Raw genomic sequence first — 20,893 nt, forward strand, 5'->3', positions numbered from 1 at the left:
CAATTCCCGCTTCTGTCCGTTGATCCTGTATCTGAGCCTGTGCCTATCCCAGTTATTGAGGCTGTTAGTGAAGGTGGTGGGGTGGTCTGGGTACCGGGGTTAAGATATGAGGGTCAATTAAGTATAAGGATAGTCTCATCAGTTTATGGAGAGCAAAGTTTCTGTGTAGCTGAATGTGAGCCTCATGTACCACTGGTAGTCTTTCCCTAAATGAGCACACATCTCACAACTTTTGTTCAGTTGTCATTTATTTTTGGCTCTTGGGGCAATGTTATCTTTTCAATATGAAAAAAAGCAAGTTCAACACAAAATAGCAATTTGAAGTGCAGGACAGGGTGAAGCTAAGGGCGGGGGGAGGGAATAGCAAAAGGAAGAAATGAGATGTTGCCCAAGATGGAGGGTCTCCTTGTCCCCTCTGTGGAAGAATGATTCAGAAGATTTAGGTGGCAATGCACACCTTTCCATTACCTACACAACAGAGGTACGTGTTTGCTAAGAAAAGGTGGGGAGGGGGAGGGCCTTTCTGGAGGCTGGTCCCGCTTCCCCCTCTTGGCCCCCTTCTCCAACCAGGGGAAAAGGCAGGAATCCAACGTATGAAGGAGGTTATGTAGGAGAGGGAGGATCCTGTTTAACAGAGTGGGGCAGACCCCTGCAAAAAAAGGCTCAGAACAGAGCTTAGAAGAAGATGAAAAATAGAGATAATACTGTCAACACCTCTCCTGAAGCTGAGAGGAGCAGGGAAATTCCTGGAAATTAGAGGACTCAATGGCCTGAATATCCCTCTCCAAAACTGCTCTAGAATAGAAAACCCTACCCCTTCCTTATAGGTACCTCTACTGCTATGAGGTAACTTGGTTTCCTTTCCCCTGGGCTACCACATGGGCCTAGGATGGTGGCCATCTACTGGGTTTCAGCACATGGTTCTAAATGGGATCTGATGAGACCCAGCTTCTTGGAGAATTATCTTAAAAAACAAAGGGAAATATCAACCGGACAGATGGGAGAAGTGGACACCAAAAGGAAATACAGGGCTACCCAGAATGGCAGAAATCTAGGTTTCCCAGAGTGGAAGAGAGGAGACATTCAACAAACAACAAATATTTATTGAGCGCCTATTATGTGCCAGGCACTGTTCTAGGATCCCCCCCTCCAAAAAAGGAAAACAAAACAAAATAAAATGAGACAGAGGCAGAAAATGCAATTCTGAGGGAGAGGACAGGGGCAGCTGAGGAAGAAGGCTGAGGGAACGGAGAAGCCTGAGGTCATGGTGCTCTGCCTTAGGCCTCCTCTTCGGCCTCCTCACCGAAATCCTCTTCTTCTTCCGCGGTGGCGTCCTGGTACTGCTGGTACTCGGAGACCAGGTCGTTCATGTTGCTCTCGGCTTCAGTGAACTCCATCTCGTCCATGCCCTCGCCCGTGTACCAGTGCAGGAAGGCCTTGCGCCGGAACATGGCCGTGAACTGCTCCGAGATGCGCTTGAAGAGCTCCTGGATGGCCGTGCTGTTGCCGATGAAGGTGACTGCCATCTTGAGGCCACGAGGTGGGATATCGCAGACTGCTGTCTTGACGTTGTTGGGGATCCATTCCACGAAGTAGCTGCTATTCTTGTTTTGCACGTTGAGCATCTGCTCATCTACCTCCTTCATGGACATCCGCCCACGGAAGACAGCAGCCACGGTGAGGTAACGGCCATGGCGGGGGTCACAGGCGGCCATCATGTTCTTGGCGTCAAAGACCTGCTGGGTGAGTTCGGGCACAGTGAGGGCCCGATACTGCTGGCTTCCACGGCTGGTCAGAGGTGCGAAGCCGGGCATGAAGAAGTGGAGACGTGGGAAGGGCACCATGTTGACGGCTAGCTTGCGGAGGTCAGCATTGAGCTGACCAGGGAAGCGGAGGCAGGTGGTGACACCGCTCATGGTGGCTGAGACGAGGTGGTTCAGGTCCCCGTAGGTTGGCGTGGTCAGCTTGAGAGTACGGAAGCAGATGTCGTACAGGGCCTCATTGTCAATGCAGTAGGTCTCATCCGTGTTCTCTACCAGCTGATGGACGGAGAGGGTGGCGTTGTAGGGCTCAACCACCGTGTCAGACACTTTGGGTGAGGGTACCACACTGAAGGTGTTCATGATGCGGTCAGGATACTCTTCTCGGATCTTGCTGATGAGCAAGGTGCCCATTCCAGAGCCTGTGCCCCCACCCAGCGAGTGGGTCAGCTGGAAGCCCTGCAGGCAGTCACAGCTCTCAGCCTCCTTCCTCACCACATCCAGGACTGAGTCAACCAGCTCAGCCCCCTCTGTATAGTGGCCCTTGGCCCAGTTGTTGCCTGCCCCGGACTGACCTGGAATGGGATCGGGAGGCAAGCCTGATTAGTAAAGCATGAAAAATAAAGGACCAAATTTCCACCTTTCAACTTTTGGAATAATGTACACAAAGGTGCCTTCTTTCTCACTCACCTGTGATACATCCCTCCCCCATTATTTACCATCTCAGGCAGTCCCTACCAACACCCTGCATTAGAGATTTCAGAATACAGCCCTGGATAAGCACTCCAGTATAACAATAATCTCCTTGCTGTCTCCTTTACCCAAATACGTTGAACAGCACATTGCATATAACTCACCGAAAACAAAGTTGTCTGGTCTGAATATCTGCCCAAAAGGACCTGAGCGAACAGAGTCCATGGTCCCGGGTTCTAGATCCACCAAGATAGCACGAGGAACATATTTGCCACCTATATGGAATAAAGTAGAGTACAAATTAGCAAAGGAGACCAACTGGGGTTGGGGGACAGCCAGGGACCCTAACTTGTGATTCCAAGTGCGGCCACCAGGGGGCATAAGAGCCAGTCTTCTGCCCCACGGTGGGCAATCAAATCAAGGCCTCCTTAAAAAAAAGGAAGGAAAAATCCATCCAAAGGTGGTAAGAAGTACTCCAGGGCTGGAAAAGAGACCCTAGAGAAGCGGGAGAAGAGACCCCAAGCTTCCCCGGGCTCCCAACCTCACCTGTAGCTTCATTGTAGTACACGGAGATGCGATCCAGCTGGAGGTCGCTGTCACCGTGGTAGGTTCCGGTGGGATCGATGCCGTGTTCATCACTGATTACCTCCCAGAACTGCGGAGGGAAAGCAATGAGACTTCCACAGCTCTGGTCCTGGCCAATTATGCCCACCCGACCTACACATTTTAATCCCAGACACACCCGTAGTGAGCCTGGTTCTAGGGCCTGGCGTTCCCTGTCTGCCTGCCACACCCTTCCACCAGACACCCGCAACCCCAAGGAAGCCGAAGCTTTCAATGCTTGGAACGCGAGACGAGGTGCAGCTGAGGAGCGCCGGCGATCGCAGTTAATTGTGGGGTGGGAGTGTGAGGAGAGGGGGAGAAGAGGCGGCCGGCCACACGGGACGAGCACACCTTCCCGCCGAGCACAATGGGTTCGAGAGACTAGATGCTGCCGCAATCGACCACCCCCTACCCTGCCCTCCACGTGACTGCGGGGCCCGCGCCCGCCGTGCCACTGACAAAGGGAGGTGTCGCGCGTGGGCGGGGGCGGGGCCTGAATTCGGCCCGCGAGAGGCGGGGCTCGACTTGGGCTAGGGCGCCCCCAGGCGGTCGGCAGGGCCGCATTGTCCCGGCGCGCCAGGGGCGCCCGGGCCCCGCCCTTCTGCTACAACGTAGCAGCAGCACTTCCTCCCTGCCCTTCCCCCGCTACACTGTAACCGCGCGCAAAAAAAAAAAAAAAAAAAAAAACACACCAAAAAACCCACCCCTTGCCTTGGCCTCGGAATTTTCTTCTTTTGCTAGCTTTTTACCCCTTGCTTTAAATAAGGATTCTCTTCCTTTCTCCCACCGTTTAGTCCTGAGGGACCCTTTAAAGAAAAAGACCCTCCTGCCCTCTTTCTCCATACTGGTTCACGCCCTAAAAGGGTCTCTTTACGGGAGATGAAAGGAAATAAAATTAATCCAGCAGCTATTAGTTTTCCATCCACAAAGAACTACGGAACCGCCCCTCGGGAATCGCGGGCGCGCGAGATGCCTATCTTTTGGGAAGGGTGCAGCGCAGCCCACCCTGGCGCACCGCGTCCCCCACCCCACCGTGGGATCCGGACTCCCTTCAGCCGCCGCCCAGCCTCCCCCCTTCCCCCTTCGGCGAAGCCCAGCCAAGGGGGATGCACATGGGGGAAACCTCGCCTCGCTTTGTCTCGGACCGTTTCCGCATCTCCCTCCCTCCCCGGTCCTCGGACCGTTAGAACACTTTCAAGTAAAATCTTACAGAACCACCGTCTTCCCACCGCCAAACCCGAAAGGTCCTTAACAGTTTCCCCAAAATGAGCCAGTCAAGACTAATTCCCCCGTTTTTCAAAAAACAAATTCTTGCTACAAACGTCTATTATATATGGAAAACTTTTGAGGGGCAAAGCTTGACTATGGATGGTATGCAAATGACCACAACCATTCATCATTTATCTGGATTTTTTTTTTTCTTCTCAAAAGAAATATAGTTAGAAGAAGAGGTTTAAAATCCTTACCTTGGCACCGATCTGGTTGCCACACTGACCGGCCTGGATATGCACGATTTCCCTCATTGTTAAAATTTATTTTTAATTCTTTTGCTCGCCTCAAGGTGTGTACGGGGCAAGAAAATGATAGGGAATTTTTTTTCTATACTGCTAATCGCAGGCTGGAAGGATGGGACGTGTCCCAGAGGCTGGAGCAGCGAGGTCCGAACGCAGAGGCAGGAAGGTTCTGAGAGGGAGAAAAGAGAGGGGAGGGCGAAGGAGGGAAGGCGGGCAGGGCGGGGCGCGCGTGCGCCTAGGCTGGGAGGCGGGAGAACGCGCCCCGCGCCGCGGTCGGGAGACAAAGCCTTACCGAGGCTGGACCTGATTAGTCGATGCCAGTCACGTCTGAGACGTCCATTGGTCTCTGCTCGGATGGACGAATGCAGGCCTCACTGGGAGTTGTAGTTCTCCATTGTTGTCCACGCTGCAAAATGAAGGGAGGGATGGGTGGATACTGGATTTTTGGTTTGGGGTTTTTTTTTTAGTTTATGAAACATGACCTTGCGCAAGTTTTCTTTCCCCTATGCCTGAGTTTTTTGTACTAAAAGGGAGTAGTTTTCGGGGATACAGGAATTGGGAACCCTACGGTGCCAGGCGTTGGAAGGTGGAGTGGGCACGCCCTCACGCTCCCTGCTGCTGTAGCTCTTGGGAAGAGAGGGCTGCTTAGCTCAGCGAAAACTGGGGAGAAATGCAGCACCCTGTTCTGCTATCTAACAGTTGGCCCTTTGGTGACCCAAGACATGAACTCCAGTAAGCCGCTGCTCTCCCAGATAGGAAGAGGAGACTGCCCTCCTGCTGTTTTTTTGGAAGTTTTCTAGTGATAATGTTCAGAAAGAGAAACAAAATTGCAGCAATGGCTTTTCAGAAGAGAGATGTAATTGTCTGAGTCTGAGGGTGTGTTCACAAGAGTAAGTTGAACGGTTTAAAAAAATTGGTATCTGGAAGTCAGAAGTTTCTCTCCATGTAAGGGGTTCCGGGCCTTAGAGAAGCATTGAAGACACTGCTTTTGTCAGAGAACTATGGATGAGGTGCCAGAATTTCAGTGCCTTCCAGCCTGCCTCTCTAGACATTTTGGTGAAAGTGTTTTTCAGTTTGCTGAATTCACTGACTAGGTGGCTGGCTGTTGCAATCTTTCAAAAGCCTCAGGATTGAAACAAAAGAGGGGGGCCCATGGGAGAAAATAGGATGGGCTCAAGTCAGAGTGGCAGCTTCTTAGGGGTTTATTCATTTGACAGATACTAAGTGTCCACCAACCTAGAAGCTGGGGATACAAAATGAGTAAAAATTGGGTCCCCGGTCTTCAGGATTTTGCAATTTGATGGGAAGTGTATAAACAATGGAGTGTGGTAAGCACTGTAATAAGACGTATCATATCAAGGTCATCATTGTTAATTCACAGTGCATTCAACACATTTCTCCTCACCTAAATAAAAAACAAACATCAAGTTGTGTAAGACCTTCTCTACCCACTTAAAAGAGAATATTTTATGTTTCAGGGCATGATCGCAATGAAAGCAATTATTTTGTGGGGGGGGAAGAGTTCAGAATTTAGAATTAGAGGACTTCTTTCATGTTGTTCCTCCCTTACGTTAGCTGTAGGAACCTCGGCAGGTCCTTTAACTTAGCACACTTCAATTCCCTCTGTAAAATCTGCTTTTCCCTATTTGATTGTCGTGGCCGCAAGAAAGTGGGATAATGAATGCAAAAGGCCTTCCTGAAGTATACACATAATCGAATTGTTACTATTCTCTTAGTATGAGATAATGAAATAAGATGATTTTATCAACCTTCCTCAACCTCTTGAAAGACCTCGGTCAACCTTTAAGATAGTTAACAAAACAGTTCTCCCTCTTCGCCTACGGATCCTTAGGAAAATGACCTCCAAATGTCCATCAGGGATGTAGTCTCAGGGAGGAAAGGACAGGGCTTCTACTAAAAGAGCCAAATCAATAGGAGATGGAGTTCCACTGCGATGAGGAGTCCTCAAGCGCCACGCCTACGGGCGGTTCTCCAGACTGCAGCCTCCGGCCACGACTGCAACCCGCACCGCATTTTCATTTCTCATGAGTCAGCGGACTCCATGTCTGGGAGGACCAAGGAAGGGCTCTCTTGGCTGCAGTAGACGCATCCGGCGACGGCTATGGTAAGCCCCTCTATCCGCCGTCGGCACCCAGACTCTGTGGTCGCGGTTTGGAAATCTGCGCGGGACGTGGGCGGTGGGTGGTGAAGCGGTGGTGGGTTGTGCCTCGGAACTGCCCAATCGAAGTGCGCCCTTCTGAGCGCGCACGGTGGCCTCCGATGACCGCCTCACTCAACCAATTTCGGGCGCCCAGGAAAAGCCGCCCCTCTGAGCTGTTGAGGGGGCGGGGTGGGAGCGGGGGCGGGGGCGAGGCTGGGGGCGAGGCTTTGGCTGGGCCTCCGGGTTGGGAGCTTCGTCAATCGTGGGGCAGCAGGGCTGTGAAAGACAGCAGCAGGAGCCAATCAGCGAATCGGCGCCCTCTCGGCACGAGCTCCTGCGCCACTGGGTCGCGGCCGTTACTGGTGGCGCGCGCGCGGGGACTCAAAGTAGGTGAGTTCTGGGGGGCCTCGCCCACGGCTCCTCGGAAGCCATCTTGGTTCTCCCGGAGGGCGGGAGGGGCGTGCCTTGGGTGCGACTGGGCGGAGGATACTTGGAAGTTTGTTTCTCGGGATTATAATACTCATCCTTACTTGACGCCCCTCCCCGAGTTAGGTATGAAGACGTTGGGCCTGGAGGGAACCCCTGGGGTGGAGATAAAAGATGGTGGCCCACTGGATTGGAGCCAAGGGTCCTGGGCTCCCGCTGCGTTCGCCATTCTTAAGGAGGGAGTTAGCACTATCCCCGGGGGCGCGTCCTACTTTCCCTTCCAACAGTTAACCTCTGTGGTGGCATCTTTCTGAGTGAATTCCACCCATACTGTTTGGAGTTTTCATCACCTTTCATTTGTCCTTTTATCAGGAGGGCAGGGTTAATTTTATGTTTGGTTTGTGACTGTATCCCGAGCTCTTTGAACAGTACCAGGTGCGCAGTAGGTACTGTCGAAAGAAAATGATGTGCCCTAGGGGAAAAGACACAGTTTTGCTGGTCCACTTCTCCAGAGGGTCTGTGAAGGCAGAAATGGAAATTAATGGTTACAATATAGTGAGAAGGATTAGGGGAGGTACAAGTTCAGTGACCAGTGGGGACCATGTGGGTACACAAAGAACACCAGAAAGCAGGGAAGATTCCAGGAAAGATCTTATTGAGGAAGTGACATTTGAACTAAATCATAAAATATGGGTAAGAGTTGGACCAGAAAACTAAGAGTGAAAGGCCAAGGAACTGGCTAAGGCATGCAGGTGTGGGGAACAACAGGAGCAGTGTGTTCAGAAATTGGGGAGAAGGTCCCCATGTGGCTGAACCCTAGGCTTTGGGGGAGGGGAACAGGACCTGAGGTTCAGATCATGGAGGGTCCTTGCTAAGGAGTTGAGATTTTATCTTACCATGTGGGCATGGAAAGCCCTCAGATATTAAACAGAGGACAGACAGTATCTTGGTGCTCTTGGGCAGGTTCCTTAACCCATCTCTGTTGCAGATGCTTAATCTGATAAATGGAATATAATAATAGTTTACAAGGTTCTTGTGAGGATTAAGAGTCTGTCATAAAGTAACTAGAGCAGTGCTTCACACATAGCAAGGCTTTATGTATGTCAGCTGTTAGGATTTTTTGCAGTTTAGTTTGATCACACTGTGATGTTCTGGTAAAATATAAAAAGCATGGGCTTTGCCTCCAGAAGCACATTTATTCCTGTCCTTTCCACCTACCTGCTATGTTATCCTGAGCAAGTCATTTAATATTTTTAGCCTTAGTTTCCCAAATGCATGCCTCATATGTCTATTATGCCTGACACATAACACAATGCCCAACACACAGTTGATGCTTGGCAAAGTTTAGCTCCCTTTAAAATGATTTTTTCAAACTGTTGGTTCCAACCCAGTAGTGGATAGTGAAATCAGTTTAGCAGGTTGTAGATCAGCATTTAAACAATAGTGGATGGGGAAAAAAAAGAATGAAAACTATCAGTGTATTGTATACCATAGACGAAGCATTGTTTCTCAAAATGTTTGTCTCTATACGTAAGCGTACTTGGGACCTTCTAATATTTATTCCCTCCCCCATAATATTTATTTTTTATTATAGTCAAGTATTTTTTAAATGTTTCAGAAGGGTAATAACAATGATTGTCAGAAGGAGAAATGTCAACCTCCACAACTCTCCAGATTTACCCCCAGTTACCATCCCCCTCTTTGAGGCTGTGTGTGTGAACCTCTGATAGAGATGATGATAATGTGTTTCCTTCCCAGGTCATGGAGGACACCCAGGCTATTAACTGGGAGGTTGAAGAAGAGGAGGAGACAGAGAGACCCAGTGAATCCTTGGGGTGTAGCTTGGAGCCTGTAGGGCGATTGCATATCTTCAGTAGTGCCCATGGACCAGAAAAAGGTCAGAGGTTATTGGATGTTAAAGTACTGGTACAGGCCTCTTATTTTTGTGGGGAGGTAGTTGGAGGGTTGTAAGAAGCTTATACATGTTCCAAGGAGATCTGAAAAAATTTTTCACTGGTAGTGCAGAGGAGGGGGCTGATTGAGTTGATTATTCTAGGCAAGTGCCCTGGACTCAGTGGGCTCAATTTTACTTTGGTAGGAGATGAAGAGATTCAGATGGAAATCCAGCATGGTCTGGAAGTGGATGGTGGTGATGGTTGCACAACAATGTGAATGTAGTTAATGCTACTGGACTGTACACTTAAAAATGGTTAAATAGTAAATTTTACGTATATTTTACCACAATAGAAAAAATCCAATGTGGATGGATGGGGTATTGACAGTAACACATTGCTTATATTGTTCAATACTTAGATGTCCTACGGTCTTTGTTTTTGTGTGTGAGTAAAGTGATAGTTTATTAAGTGAAGATACAGAAGAAGCTCTCAAGAGTGAGAGGGGTCCCAACAGGGTTGCCCGTCTTTTCTTTTTCTTTTTTTTTAAGATTTTATTAATTTATTTGACAGAGAGAGACAGCGAGAGAGGGAACACAAGCAGGGGGAGTGGGAGAGGGAGAAGCAGGCTCTCTGCAGAGCAAGGAGCCCGACGCGGGGCTCAATCTCAGGACCCTGGGATCATGACCTGAGCCGAAGGCAGACGATGAACGACTGAGCCACCCAGGCGCCCCCGTCTTTTATTTTTCTTATGTGTGTGAGGACCTTGAGTTGGTAATGGGGTACTTAACAGGAATATTTTCCTGATAGCAGGCCAAGACTCAGGCCTTAACCTATCTGCCTCTCTAATTCTTAGATTTCCCCCTGTACCTCGGGAAGAATATGGTGGGCCGAATGCCTGATTGCTCTGTGACCCTGCCCTTTTCATCCATCTCCAAACAACATGCAGTGATTGAAATCTTGGCCTGGGACAAGGCACCTGTGCTCCAAGATTGTGGCAGCCTCAATGGTACTCAAGTCCTAAGGCCTCCTAAGGTCCTAAGCCCAGGGGTGAGTCATCGGCTGAGGGACCAGGAGTTGATTCTCTTTGCTGACTTGCCCTGCCAGTACCATCGCCTGAATGTCCCCCTGCCCTTTGTTTCCCGGGGCCCTCTAACTGTAGAAGAGACACCCAGGGTACAGGGAGGAGCTCAACCCCAGAGGCTCCTGTTGGCTGAGGACTCGGAGAATGAAGTAGGTATGTTTGTGTATCGGGAGGGTGGGTGAGAAGATGGAGATGGTGAGTGTAAAACAGTCAACTTACTCCTTTCTACTCTTGACAGATTCTCCTTCTGAAAGGTGTGTGAAGAAAGAACTAAGGACCTCCCCTTTGGCAGCAGTAGTTCCAGAGAGGTGAGTGCCAAAGGGCCAGATACTTGAGTCTTCAAAAGGAGGAGGAACCAGGGACTGTAGGATCCATCTGCAAGAGATGCTTATCATGGAAATGGGGTTGGGGAATTGCACATACTCCTTTGCTCAGCTGAACTTTTATTGAGCACCTGTGATTTTGCCAAGTAGAGAACTAATTGCTGGAGAGAGGAGAAAAAAAAAAAACAACAGATACTGCCTGTGTCTGCCCTTAAGGAGCTCGTAGTTGAGTGGAGTATTCCATGTTGGGAAATAGAGGCTATAGACTCTTTCCCTTCTCTTCCCTTCACAGTGATGAAGAGGGGCCTTCTCCTGCCCCAGACGGCCCTGGGCCACCGTTCGCCTTCAACCTGGACAGCGACACAGATGAGGAAGAAAGTCAGCATCCAGCAGCAGGAGAGTCCTCCTTAGCTGCCAGAAGAGGCTCCACTGCAGAGACACAACAGCCTAAAGCTGTGGCAACTGAAATCCAGCTTGAAAAGGATCAGTGTTCAGTGAAAGAGAGGAACAATGATACCAAAGTTGAGAGGGATGCAAGGAATGGGGTGGTCCCACTTGGGGCCACTCTGGAGAGAAACCAAACTGCTGGGGAGGACAGTGACACAGATGTGGATGAAAGCAGGCCTGCTGAGGTCCATTTGGAAAGGGCCCAGACTTCTGGCTTCATAGACAGTGATACTGATGTGGAAGAAGAAGGGATCCCCGCAACCCCAGCTGTAGTTCCTATGAAAAAGAGGCAAATCTTCCATGGAGATAGTACAAAGAGTCCTCAGGCACCTGCTTTGGTACATCTACAGGAGAGCCCCGCTGGTAGTGATACAGATGTGGAGGAACGTGAGCTCCCACTGGCAGTCCCTTCGGAGGGAAACCAAGCCTCTGTGGTGATTGACAGCAATACAGATGCTGAGGAAGAGGTCTTAGCAGCGCTCACTTTGGCACGTCTGAAAGAGAGCCGAGCCGATACATGGAACAGAGATACAGATGCGGAACAGGATAGGGCCCAGCCTGTGGCCCTTCTGGAGCAAAGCCAAACCTCTGCTGGGGGAGACAGTGACACAGACGTGGAGGAGGAGGGGCTCCCAGTGGAAAAGAGAGGAACTGTTCCCAAGTGTCATACAGACAAGGCACATTCAGAAAAGAGGCAGTCTCCTCTCCGAGACAGTGATTTAGGGGTGGACAAAGATAAGGGCTCACTTGGGGTCCACCTGGAGAGAAGCCAAGCCTCTGCCACAGTGGACATCAACACACAAGTGGAGGAGAAAGTCCTATCAGGGCCAGCTGTTATACTTGTAGAGAATCATCAGGTGCCTATGGTATGGACAAATCAAACAGATGTGGAAGTAGAAGGGGGCCAAGCAAAGCTGCCTGTGGTGCATCTGGAGGAAGCCCAGCCTCCTCCACCTGGGGACTGTGAGATAGATGCAGAAGAGGGCACATCCTTAGCAGCCTCAGTGGTGGCAGATGGAGGAAAGTGCGAGCTTCCGGCAGAAGGGGATGCTGGGACAGAATGGGTTGCAGCTGTTCTTGAGCAGGAGAGGGCTCTTGAGGCGAGGGCCCAGGGTGAGTCCCTTGTGTCACAGGTGGAACAGGATCTTCTCCCTGTCTTGAGGGAGAACCTTACAGATCCGGTGGTGGACCCAGGTACTTCAGGGGAACCCATCCAGGCACAGAGAGAGGGAGCCCAGACCCCCACAGAAAGGGAGAGAGAACCACATGTGGACAAGACCAAGGACTCTGGGGACAACCATGGGGGTAAGTGCTGGCCTTCCTCCCTTGTCCCCTAAAAGAAAGAATGCCTATAGGGTATCTTAGTCTATTTGGGCTGCTATAAGAGAACGCCATAGGCTGGGTAGTTTATAAACAACAGAAATTATTTCTCATAGTTGTGAAGGCTGGGAAGTCCAAGATCAGAGTGCCAAGATAGTCATGTTCTGGTGAAGCCCTGCTTCCTTGTTCATAGGCACTGTCTTCTCCCTGTGTCCTCACATGACAGAGGGGCACAAAAGGAATTCTGGGGTCTCTTTTAGAAGGGCACTAGTCCCATTCATGTGGGTTCTACCCTCATGATCTAATCATCTCCCAAAGAACTCAGCTCCTAATAAAATCACATTGGGAATTAGGTTTCAACATAGGAATGTGGGTGGGGATACAGACATCCGGTCCATTGCAGAGGGCTTGGGGTTGGGGAGAAAACGGTAGAGAAAGAGTAAGGAGTTAAGCTTCAGATACGACTTTTTTTTTTTTTTTAAGATTTTATTTATTTGTCAGAGAACAGCCGCAGGGCAGAGGGAGAAGCAGGCTCCCCGCTGAGCAGGGAGCCCAATGTGGGACTCGATCCCCAGGACCCTGGGATCATGACCTGAGCCGAAGGCAGACGCTTAACCGACTGAGCCACCCGGGTGCCCCAGATACGACTTTTATTATCTATCTTATATTCTTCCCCTCCCAGATTCTGAAGACCTGGACCTACAGGCTACCCAGTGCTTTGTGGAGAGAGACAATCAGAGCCCAGAAGGTGAGGACATCCACATCATATGGATGTTGGCGCAAGTGGGAGCTGGGAGCCCAGACTGGTGGTCCTTGAAGGTTGTGAAAACAGGCATGGGTGGGGCAGGAGGCCAGGAATGGGACCCAGAGTTCTGTAGAGGAGCTGTGCTTGAGCCAGCTTTTCTTGTGCAGCAGTCCAGAGCATGGAGGATGAAGCTACCCAGGCCTTCCTGGTTACTCTACCCCAGGAGCCTGGCCCTTCCTGTTGCAGTTTCCAGGCCCCAGGTATAAGAAACTCTATCCTTCATGCCCCTAACTTGGCATCATTGCTTTTTTCCTCTACATGTTTCTTTCATAGTCTTTGATTCTTTTGTTAATGTTTCTCCGTCTCCATCATTTTTAAAAAAGCTGCTATGAGAACTTCTATATGCATGTGGGGTCCTAACTTAGAGACACATACTAAATGTTGTGATTGTCCTCTTTATTCCCAACTTTCCTTTAACAATCCACTTAGGTTTATTATTGGTGAATTTTTTCTTTTAAAGATTTTATTTATTTATTTGAGGGAGAGAGAGCACACTCACACAAGTGGGGGGCGGGAGCAGAGGGAGATGGAGAAGCACGGTCCCCGCTGAGCAGGGAGCCCAATGTGGGGCTCGATCCCAGGACCCCGAGACCATGACCTGAGCCGAAGGCCGATACTTAACTGACTAAGCCACCCAGGTGCCCCTGTTATTAATGAGTTTATTTTAATCTTTTCTCAACCTATTACATTTTCGATCTGCATTTCTCTCTCTCTCTCTCTTTACTTTCCAGGTGCCCTGGATGAGCCGTGGGAAGTCTTGGCAACACAGCCATTCTGTCCGAGAGAGTCTGAGGCCTCTGAGCCCCAGCCCATTGCTGCCCATCTTGATGCCCATGGATCTTGCCCCTCTACACCTAAGACAACACCACAAGCCCAACATCCAGAGAGCCCAGTTCATGAAGAGCCACTGGGGATTCAAGGCAGAGGGATGCAGACTGTGGAGAAAGATATGGGTACACCAAGAGAAGCAGCAGAGGGGGTGGCCCCTGAGAGAGGACTATTGAACAGGGAAACCAAGAACCTGCCAGCAGGAGAGCGAGAAGATGTGACAGGAGAAGAAGAATTAATCAGAGGGAGACAGGTGTTAGCTAGAGATAATCAGGGACAAGAGTCTGACCAAAAGGTGAAAAGTACAGGTATTAAAAGGAATATGGAGAGTTTAAACATAGAAATGGAGATACCCAGGGAAGTACAAGAGGAAGAGATAGGAAAGCAGACTCCTGCAAGAGAAATATTTGAGAGAGAAGCAAAGAAACTAGTACTAAAGAGAGGGGGTGAGCCAAGTGTATTAGGCGTTGAGGTACCGGAAGTAAAACTGGAGAGAGGCCCCCAGAGAGGGGAGACAGAGAAAGGGAGCCAAGACAAGGAAGGGCAGGCCTCCAGTCTAACACCAGAGCCTAGAGCAGGGACGGGGGACCATCAGGGACTTGCTTCAGCCCCAGGAGCTTCTGGGAGCCAGTCAGGTGGAGCCCCCATGAGCCCCAAGAGGCAGCAGAGAGGTAAGTGAAGGCAGAGGGAAACCCAAGGCAGTGCACAGCCGTTGTGCTGCCCAACCCCTAAGTGTCTGACTGCTTAGACCTCAGCTCCACTTGTTTTTACTTTCTGTCTAGGCCACTTGACTTGCAAGATGCCACCTGCTGAGAAGGCCTCTGTGGTGAGAGCTGCTTTTTCTACCTCTGTTCACTGCCCCTTCCCCTGACCTTGCTTTAATCTACTCAATCTTCCCAATTTTCTTCGGTTGTCACCACTCCTTAGTTGGCTTCTGTGTCTTTTCTTTCACCCCTGTCATTTTCCATATCTGTTTCCCAAGTTCTGTCTGCCTCTGCCTGACTCAGAATGTCCATTTTTTCATGTCTTTTCCCTCTTTTCCAACCATCCTCTTACTACCATCAGCCATCTGTGGAGAACACTATGCTGGCATGAGGAGAGGTCTGCGGGAGCGAGGACTGCTCCCACAGGAAGTTCCCAGTCTCATGGAAGGGAGGTCATAGACAAGTGAAATGCCAGGAACACACTCTAACCATGCCCAAGTATTAAGAACATATCCAAGTACTGTCTCTCTTCTCTCTGCCTCTTCCTCCCTCACTTGCTTCTATTTCTCCTCAGGGTGATCAGGAATCCGCAGATGCTTGTCTGCCTCCTGCAGTGCCTGAAGCCTCAACCCCACACCACAACCCCCTCCTCTCTCAGAGTCAAAAACATCCTGTGCCCCAGCCCTTCCTTTCTCCCTCTCCATCTTCTTCAGAGCCCATTCCCGGGACCAGACAAAATGGGAATCAGGAAGTTCCAGAGACTCCCTTGTCCTCAGAGATGGAGCCTCTCCACCCAAAATCCAAAGTCAGGCTCCGAGGGTCCTCCAGGAAGACACCCTCTGCAGTTTCTTCTTTAGCCCTTGAACCTCACTCTACCATCCCCACAGACCAGCCCCTCAGTCCTGAGCTCCCATCTCGGGTCACTCGGGGCAGGACATGTAGGTCCTCTGGCAAGACCCCTGAACCAGTTGTCCCCTCAGCCCCTGAGCTCCAGACTTCCACCTCCAAAGACCAGCCTGTTACCCCTGAGCCCACGTCGCAGGTCACTCGGGGTAGGGCACATAGGTTCTCTGTCAAGAGCCCTGAACCAGTTGTTCCTATAGTCCCTGAAGTCCAGCCTTCCACCTCCAGAGAGCAGCCTGTCACTGCTGAGCTTCTCTCTCGGGGCAGGACCCGTAAATCTGTCAAGACTCCTGAACCGGTTGTCTCCACAGCCACTCAGGGCAGGGCACATAGGTCCTCTGTCAAGACTCCCAAACCAGTAATCCCCTCAGCCCCCAAGCTCCAGCCTTCTACTTCCACGGACCAGCCTGTTACCCCTGAGCCCACATCGCAGGTCACTCGGGGCAGGACACGTAGGTCCTCTGTCAAGACCCCTGAACCACCTGTCCCCACAGCCCCTGAAACCCAACCTTCCACCTCCAAAGACCAGCCTGTCATCACTGAGCCCACATCTGGGGCCACTCACAGCAGGACACACAGGTCTTCTGTCAAGACACCTGAACCAGTTGTCCCAACAGCTCCCGAAGTCCAGCCTTCCGTCCCCACAGACCAGCCTGTCACTCCTGAGCCCACATCTCGGGTCCCTTGGGGCAGGACACGTAGGTCCTCTGGCAAGACCCCTGAACCAGTTGTCCCCTCAGCCCCTGAGCTCCAGACTTCCACCTCCAAAGACCAGCCTGTCATCCCTGGGCCCACATCTGGGGCCACTCACAGCAGGACACACAGGTCCTCTGGCAAGACCCCTGAACCAGTTGTCCCAACAGCTCCTGAAGTCCAGCCTTCCGTCCCCACAGACCAGCCTGTCATCCCCAAACCCAAATCTCAGGGCAGGACATCCAGGTCTTCTGTCAAGACCCCTGAGCCAGTTGCCCCCACAGCCCCTGAGCTCCAGCCTACCACCCCCAGAGGCCAGCCTGTCACCCCCAAACGTACATCTCGGGGCAGGACACCTAGGTCTTCTAGCAAGACCCCCAAATCAGTTGTCCCCACAGTCCCTGAGCTCCAGGCTTCCACCCCCACATACCAGCCTGTCACCCCCAAACTCACATCTCAGGCCACTCGGGGCAGGACACAAAGGTCCTCTGTCAGGACCCCTGAGCCAATTGCCCCCACAGCCCCTGAGCTCCAGCCTTCCGTCTCCACAGATGAGCCTGTCACTCCTGAGCCCACATCTCGGGCCACTCGGGGCAGGACACAAAGGTCTTTTGTCAAGATCCCCCAACCAACTGAGCCCACAGCCCCTGACCTTGAATCTCTCACCCCCACAGATCAGCTGGTCACCCCCAAGGCTCAGGGTAGTCAGGATAAGACACTGAGGTCTTCTACAATAAGTGCTGTGCCAGTTCTTACCACCCCTGAATTCCAGTCTTCTGTCCCCACAGACCAGCCTATTCCTCCTGAGCGCATCCCTCAAGCCAGTTGCGGCAGGAGGCTGAGGGCCGCTAGGAAGCATGAGTCCCTCAGAGCTCCCATTGTCCGTGAGCCCTACTCTGCACTCCCTGAACCTAAATCTCGGTCCTCAAGGAACCAAAGACAAGGAGCAGTGAGAGTAGTTGAGTCCCTCAGGACCATTCCCAAGCCTGCCTTTGCCCAGCTTCCTGAGGCCCCCACTCATACTACCCAGATCCAAAAGGTAGAGGCGGCAGGAAGATCTGAGTTCACCCCAGAGCCCCTGCCTAAGGCCTCTCAGACCCGCAAGAGGCCTTTGGCTACTGTGGATTCACCCCCACTTCAAAAACGGCTCCAAAGAGGGGAAGTCACCCAGAAGACAGTTTTCCTCAAGGAAGAGGAAGGAGATCCAACGGAGAGGCCAAGGAAGGAGGAGGTGAGGAGAGGGCCGGGGCCGTGAAGCTAGGAAAGGGCTTAGAGGCTCAGAAATTCCCAGCAAGATCTTTCTCAATCCCAGGATGTAGTGGTTCCAGGACCAGGCAAGAGAAAGAGAGACCAAGCAGAGGAGGAGCCCAAGGGAATCCCAAGCCGCAGCCTTCGACGGACCAAACCTAACCAAGAGTCCACAACCCCCAAAGTAGGAGAAAAGGGGCATGGGGCTTGGTGGGAGACAGACATGGGAGGATGGGAGGAGACCTAGGGGTTTGGAGACAGGCACTGAGGGCACGGGTTGCTGTGACCAGCTCAGGTTAACCCCTTCCACAGGTACTCTTCACAGGAGTGGTGGATGCCCGTGGAGAGCGGGCAGTGCTGGCCCTGGGAGGGAGTCTGGCCAGCTCAGTGGCAGAGGCTTCCCACTTGGTGACTGATCGAGTCCGGCGCACGGTCAAGTTCCTCTGTGCCCTGGGGCGGGGGATCCCCATCCTCTCCTTGGACTGGCTGCACCAGGTGAGAGTCTAAGAGGTGACATACCGTCAGAGATACTGATGGCGAAAGACTACTCACGTGGTGCTCTAGAAAGTAGTGGGGGGAAGGGGGTACAGGAAGACAAGGGTGGTGAGTGAGGCAGAAAGCTTAATTCAAAGAACATTTCATAAGCTCCTTCCAAATGCTAGGCAGAAGAGCTGGGTGGTGGGCTGGGCTGAGCTTTGGTGCTGACTGCTACTGTCCTTAGTCCCGCAAGGCTGGTTGCTTCTTGCCCCCGGATGAATATGTGGTGACTGATCCTGAGCAGGAGAAGAACTTTGGCTTCAGCCTTCGAGATGCCCTGAGCCGGGCTCGGGAGCGAAGGTTGCTGGAGGTGAGAGGCTGCCTTCTGCCCCATGCTTCAGCCTTCCCTCCAGAGGCTCCCCAGCTGTTCATGGCCTCTCAGTGCATACATTTATGGCCTCCAACATTCTCTTCCTCTTAGGGCTATGAAATCCACGTGACCCCAGGAGTCCAGCCACCGCCACCTCAGATGGGAGAGATCATCAGCTGCTGTGGAGGCACTGTTCTACCCAGCATGCCCCGGTCCTATAAGGTATGGGTAGTATGTTTTGGATCTGGTGAGGTGGCACTTAAAGAGGTGGCTGGAATGGGAAAAGGTTGGAGAACCAAAGAGGTATGGATGGGAACATGGGAGTAGTGAGAGGGTGAGGGGAAGCTTTGTAGTGTGTAAAGGGATAGGAATGAAGAAGTCTGCTGATTCTGAGTGGATTTATTTTCATTTTGTATTTAAAAATTTTTCAAATATCCACAAAGGGAGAGAGAATCTCTATTATCAACGAACCTCCATATATCAGTCATTCAGATTTATTTTTTTTTATTTTATTTTTTTTTAAAGATTTTATTTATTTGACAGAGAGAGAGACAGCGAGAGAGGGAACACAAGCAGGGGGAGTGGGAGAGGGAGAAGCAGGCTTCCCGCCAAGCAGGGAGCCCGACGCGGGGTTCGATCCCAGGACCCTGAGATCATGACCCGAGCCGAAGGCAGTCGCTTAACCACCTGAGCCACCCAGGCGTCCCAGTCATTCAGATTTAACAAGGTAGTTTAGACTTTGCTACATTTTCCTCATTTATTGCTTTTTTTCTTTTTCTTTGCTGAACTATTTTAAAGGAAACTGCAAACATCATATTTTTCCCCCTACATACTTAAAATATACTTCTCTAAGAAATTGTGTACTTTTTTTTTTTTTTTACATAAATGCCATTATTGATCCATAACAAAATTAACGATAGTTTCTTGGTCATTTTCTTACACTCCATTAGACAGATTTCTCCAGTTGGCCAAAAATGTCTCTTTACGGTTCAAGTCAGGATTCAAACGAGATCCATGTATTGCCACAATTGCGTATCTCTTAATTTTCACTTACTCTAGAAAAGATCTCCCCCAACCCACCCAGCCGTTTTTTTTTTATTCCATTGACTTCCTACAGAAACTAGGTCAGTTGTTCTTTAGAATGTCTCAGTCTGGGTTTTTCTGTTTGCTCCTTTACTGTGCGATTTATCTTGTTCTTCTTTTACATTCCTTGTAAACTATAGTTAATTCTAAAAGCTTGAATAAATTCAGGGTCGGCTTTTCTGGCAAGAGTACTTCTGACAAGTATGCTTCATATCAGGAGGTCTATTTTAGTGATGCTGAAACTGATTAGTGGGTTCTGAACCTATTTCTAGGATTCTTTTTCACCCCTAACCTTGTCTTTGCTCTCTGTCTGTCCCCAGCCACGGAGAGTTGTGATTACATGCTCCCAGGACTTCGCTCGATGCTCTATTCCATTTCGGGTTGGCCTGCCCATCCTCTCACCTGAGTTCCTGCTGACAGGAGTGCTGAAGCAGGAGGCCAAGCCAGAGGCCTTCATCCTCTCCACTTTGGAAATGTCATCCTCCTGAAAACGTCACCACAGTACTCTTTACCCTCCCAGACCAGTAAATGAAGTGTTAGAAAAGATTTGGAAGAAAGAACCTAGGGCTTTAGAAAGGATTGGGGTATACTGACCTGATTTGTCTTGGAACATGGGTGGGGCTGAAAAGGCTTATGGGTAAACAAAAAGATAGGGAGAGTTGGAGCCACTGATTTCTTAAAGGGCCACTTAGAGTTGGGTAATCCCATACTCAGATATCTTAAGTGGCTACCCTTAGCAGGACTGATGTCTTCACTGCTCTGTGGCACACACAGTGTCCTGCCTCTTGTTTGGAAGCCATTTCTCTTCCTCTTTTACTGGGATTCTTACTCGTCCTCTGAAGGATAGTGGAAACAATTTTAGTATCAAGAACTTGAAGGGATGCTTGGAGTGGGTAATTTTGAGGTTGGAGTTGTGGAATACTCTAAAATTTTTTCTTTTTTTTTTCACTCCATCTTGATAGAAGTGTTCTTTAGCTTTGAGCAAATCTCTACACTTTTCTGGCCTGCTTTCCCAGTATTTATAAAATTAGAGCTTAGGTTTAACCTCTGATAAATAAATATTCACTCTGTGCCTTATGGTGTAGTGCAGTTTTTTTTAACGTATTTGAAATTTAAATTTTACTTATTTTTTTATTTTTATTTCTAAAGTAAGCTCTGTACCCAGCGTGGGGCTTGAACTCAGAACCCTGAGATCAAGAGTCTCACGCTCCACCAGCTGAGCCAGCCAGGTGCCCCTTAAATTAAAAGTTGGTTGATTACAATGATGTGGAGAAATTGGAACCCTTATTAAACATTGCTGGTAGGAAGATAAAATGGTTCAGCTGCTGTGGTAAGTAGTCTGACAGTTTCTCAAAAAATTAGACATAGAATTAGCAAATTAGACATAGAATTACCAAATTACCATACTAATTACCATTAGTAGGCATACACCCAAAAGAATTAAAACTTGTGTTCAAACAAATACTTGTACACAAATATTCATATCAGCACTTCACAAGAGCCAAAAGGTGAAAAGAAAAGCGTCCATCAGCAGTTGAATAAATACATGCAGCACACCC

General features: G+C 50.1%; 2 protein-coding genes across 8 annotated transcripts; one reads left to right on the forward strand and one right to left on the reverse strand.

The window, feature by feature from the left end:
• Nucleotides 1-230: 230 nt before the first annotated feature.
• Nucleotides 231-4,769, reverse strand: TUBB (tubulin beta class I). Of its 2 annotated transcripts, none has more exons than XM_025891271.2 (4): nt 4,523-4,769; nt 3,000-3,108; nt 2,618-2,728; nt 231-2,335 (listed from the first exon to the last, which is right to left on the reverse strand). In XM_025891271.2, the coding sequence occupies exons 1-4, from the start codon at nt 4,577-4,579 to the stop codon at nt 1,278-1,280; spliced, it is 1,335 nt and encodes a 444-aa protein (XP_025747056.1). In that variant the 5' UTR covers nt 4,580-4,769; the 3' UTR covers nt 231-1,277. The 2 variants fall into 2 exon arrangements, with proteins under 2 accessions (XP_025747056.1, XP_073733587.1); XM_073877486.1 differs by lacking the exon at nt 4,523-4,769 and adding an exon at nt 3,196-3,214.
• Nucleotides 4,770-6,344: 1,575 nt separating this feature from the next.
• Nucleotides 6,345-20,411, forward strand: MDC1 (mediator of DNA damage checkpoint 1). 6 transcript variants are annotated; one of them, XM_025890959.2, is made up of 15 exons: nt 6,345-6,695; nt 8,916-9,054; nt 9,906-10,286; nt 10,372-10,441; nt 10,749-12,208; nt 12,906-12,971; nt 13,136-13,228; nt 13,760-14,527; nt 14,639-14,682; nt 15,135-17,387; nt 17,469-17,588; nt 17,717-17,899; nt 18,126-18,251; nt 18,363-18,473; nt 19,655-20,411. In XM_025890959.2, the coding sequence occupies exons 1-15, from the start codon at nt 6,693-6,695 to the stop codon at nt 19,820-19,822; spliced, it is 5,985 nt and encodes a 1,994-aa protein (XP_025746744.1). In that variant the 5' UTR covers nt 6,345-6,692; the 3' UTR covers nt 19,823-20,411. The 6 variants fall into 6 exon arrangements, with proteins under 6 accessions (XP_025746744.1, XP_073733584.1, XP_073733585.1 ...); XM_073877483.1 differs by lacking the exon at nt 6,345-6,695 and adding an exon at nt 6,744-7,117; XM_073877484.1 differs by lacking the exon at nt 6,345-6,695 and adding an exon at nt 6,744-7,117 and having other exon boundaries at nt 13,139-13,228.
• Nucleotides 20,412-20,893: the final 482 nt, after the last annotated feature.

This window comes from Callorhinus ursinus, unplaced genomic scaffold (genome assembly GCF_003265705.2).
Source record: "Callorhinus ursinus isolate GAN/ISIS: 27379988/994484 unplaced genomic scaffold, GSC_fseal_2.0 scaffold26, whole genome shotgun sequence".
NCBI lineage: Eukaryota > Metazoa > Chordata > Mammalia > Carnivora > Otariidae > Callorhinus > Callorhinus ursinus.

What these genes read in the sequence shown, in the direction of transcription:
- TUBB (XM_025891271.2), bottom strand. Translation starts at nt 4,579, where the DNA reads ATGAGGGAAATCGTGCATATCCAGGCCGGTCAGTGTGGCAACCAGATC. An exon ending in GCAACCAGATCGGTGCCAAG is followed by an intron (nt 3,109 to 4,522) that starts GTAAGGATTTTA and finishes TTCCCTCCGCAG; the next exon opens with TTCTGGGAGGTAATCAGTGA. An exon ending in GTACTACAATGAAGCTACAG is followed by an intron (nt 2,729 to 2,999) that starts GTGAGGTTGGGA and finishes TATTCCATATAG; the next exon opens with GTGGCAAATATGTTCCTCGT.
- MDC1 (XM_073877483.1), top strand. Translation starts at nt 6,851, where the DNA reads ATGACCGCCTCACTCAACCAATTTCGGGCGCCCAGGAAAAGCCGCCCC. An exon ending in CGCGCGCGCGGGGACTCAAA is followed by an intron (nt 7,118 to 8,915) that starts GTAGGTGAGTTC and finishes TTTCCTTCCCAG; the next exon opens with GTCATGGAGGACACCCAGGC. An exon ending in TTGCAGTTTCCAGGCCCCAG is followed by an intron (nt 13,229 to 13,759) that starts GTATAAGAAACT and finishes TTTACTTTCCAG; the next exon opens with GTGCCCTGGATGAGCCGTGG.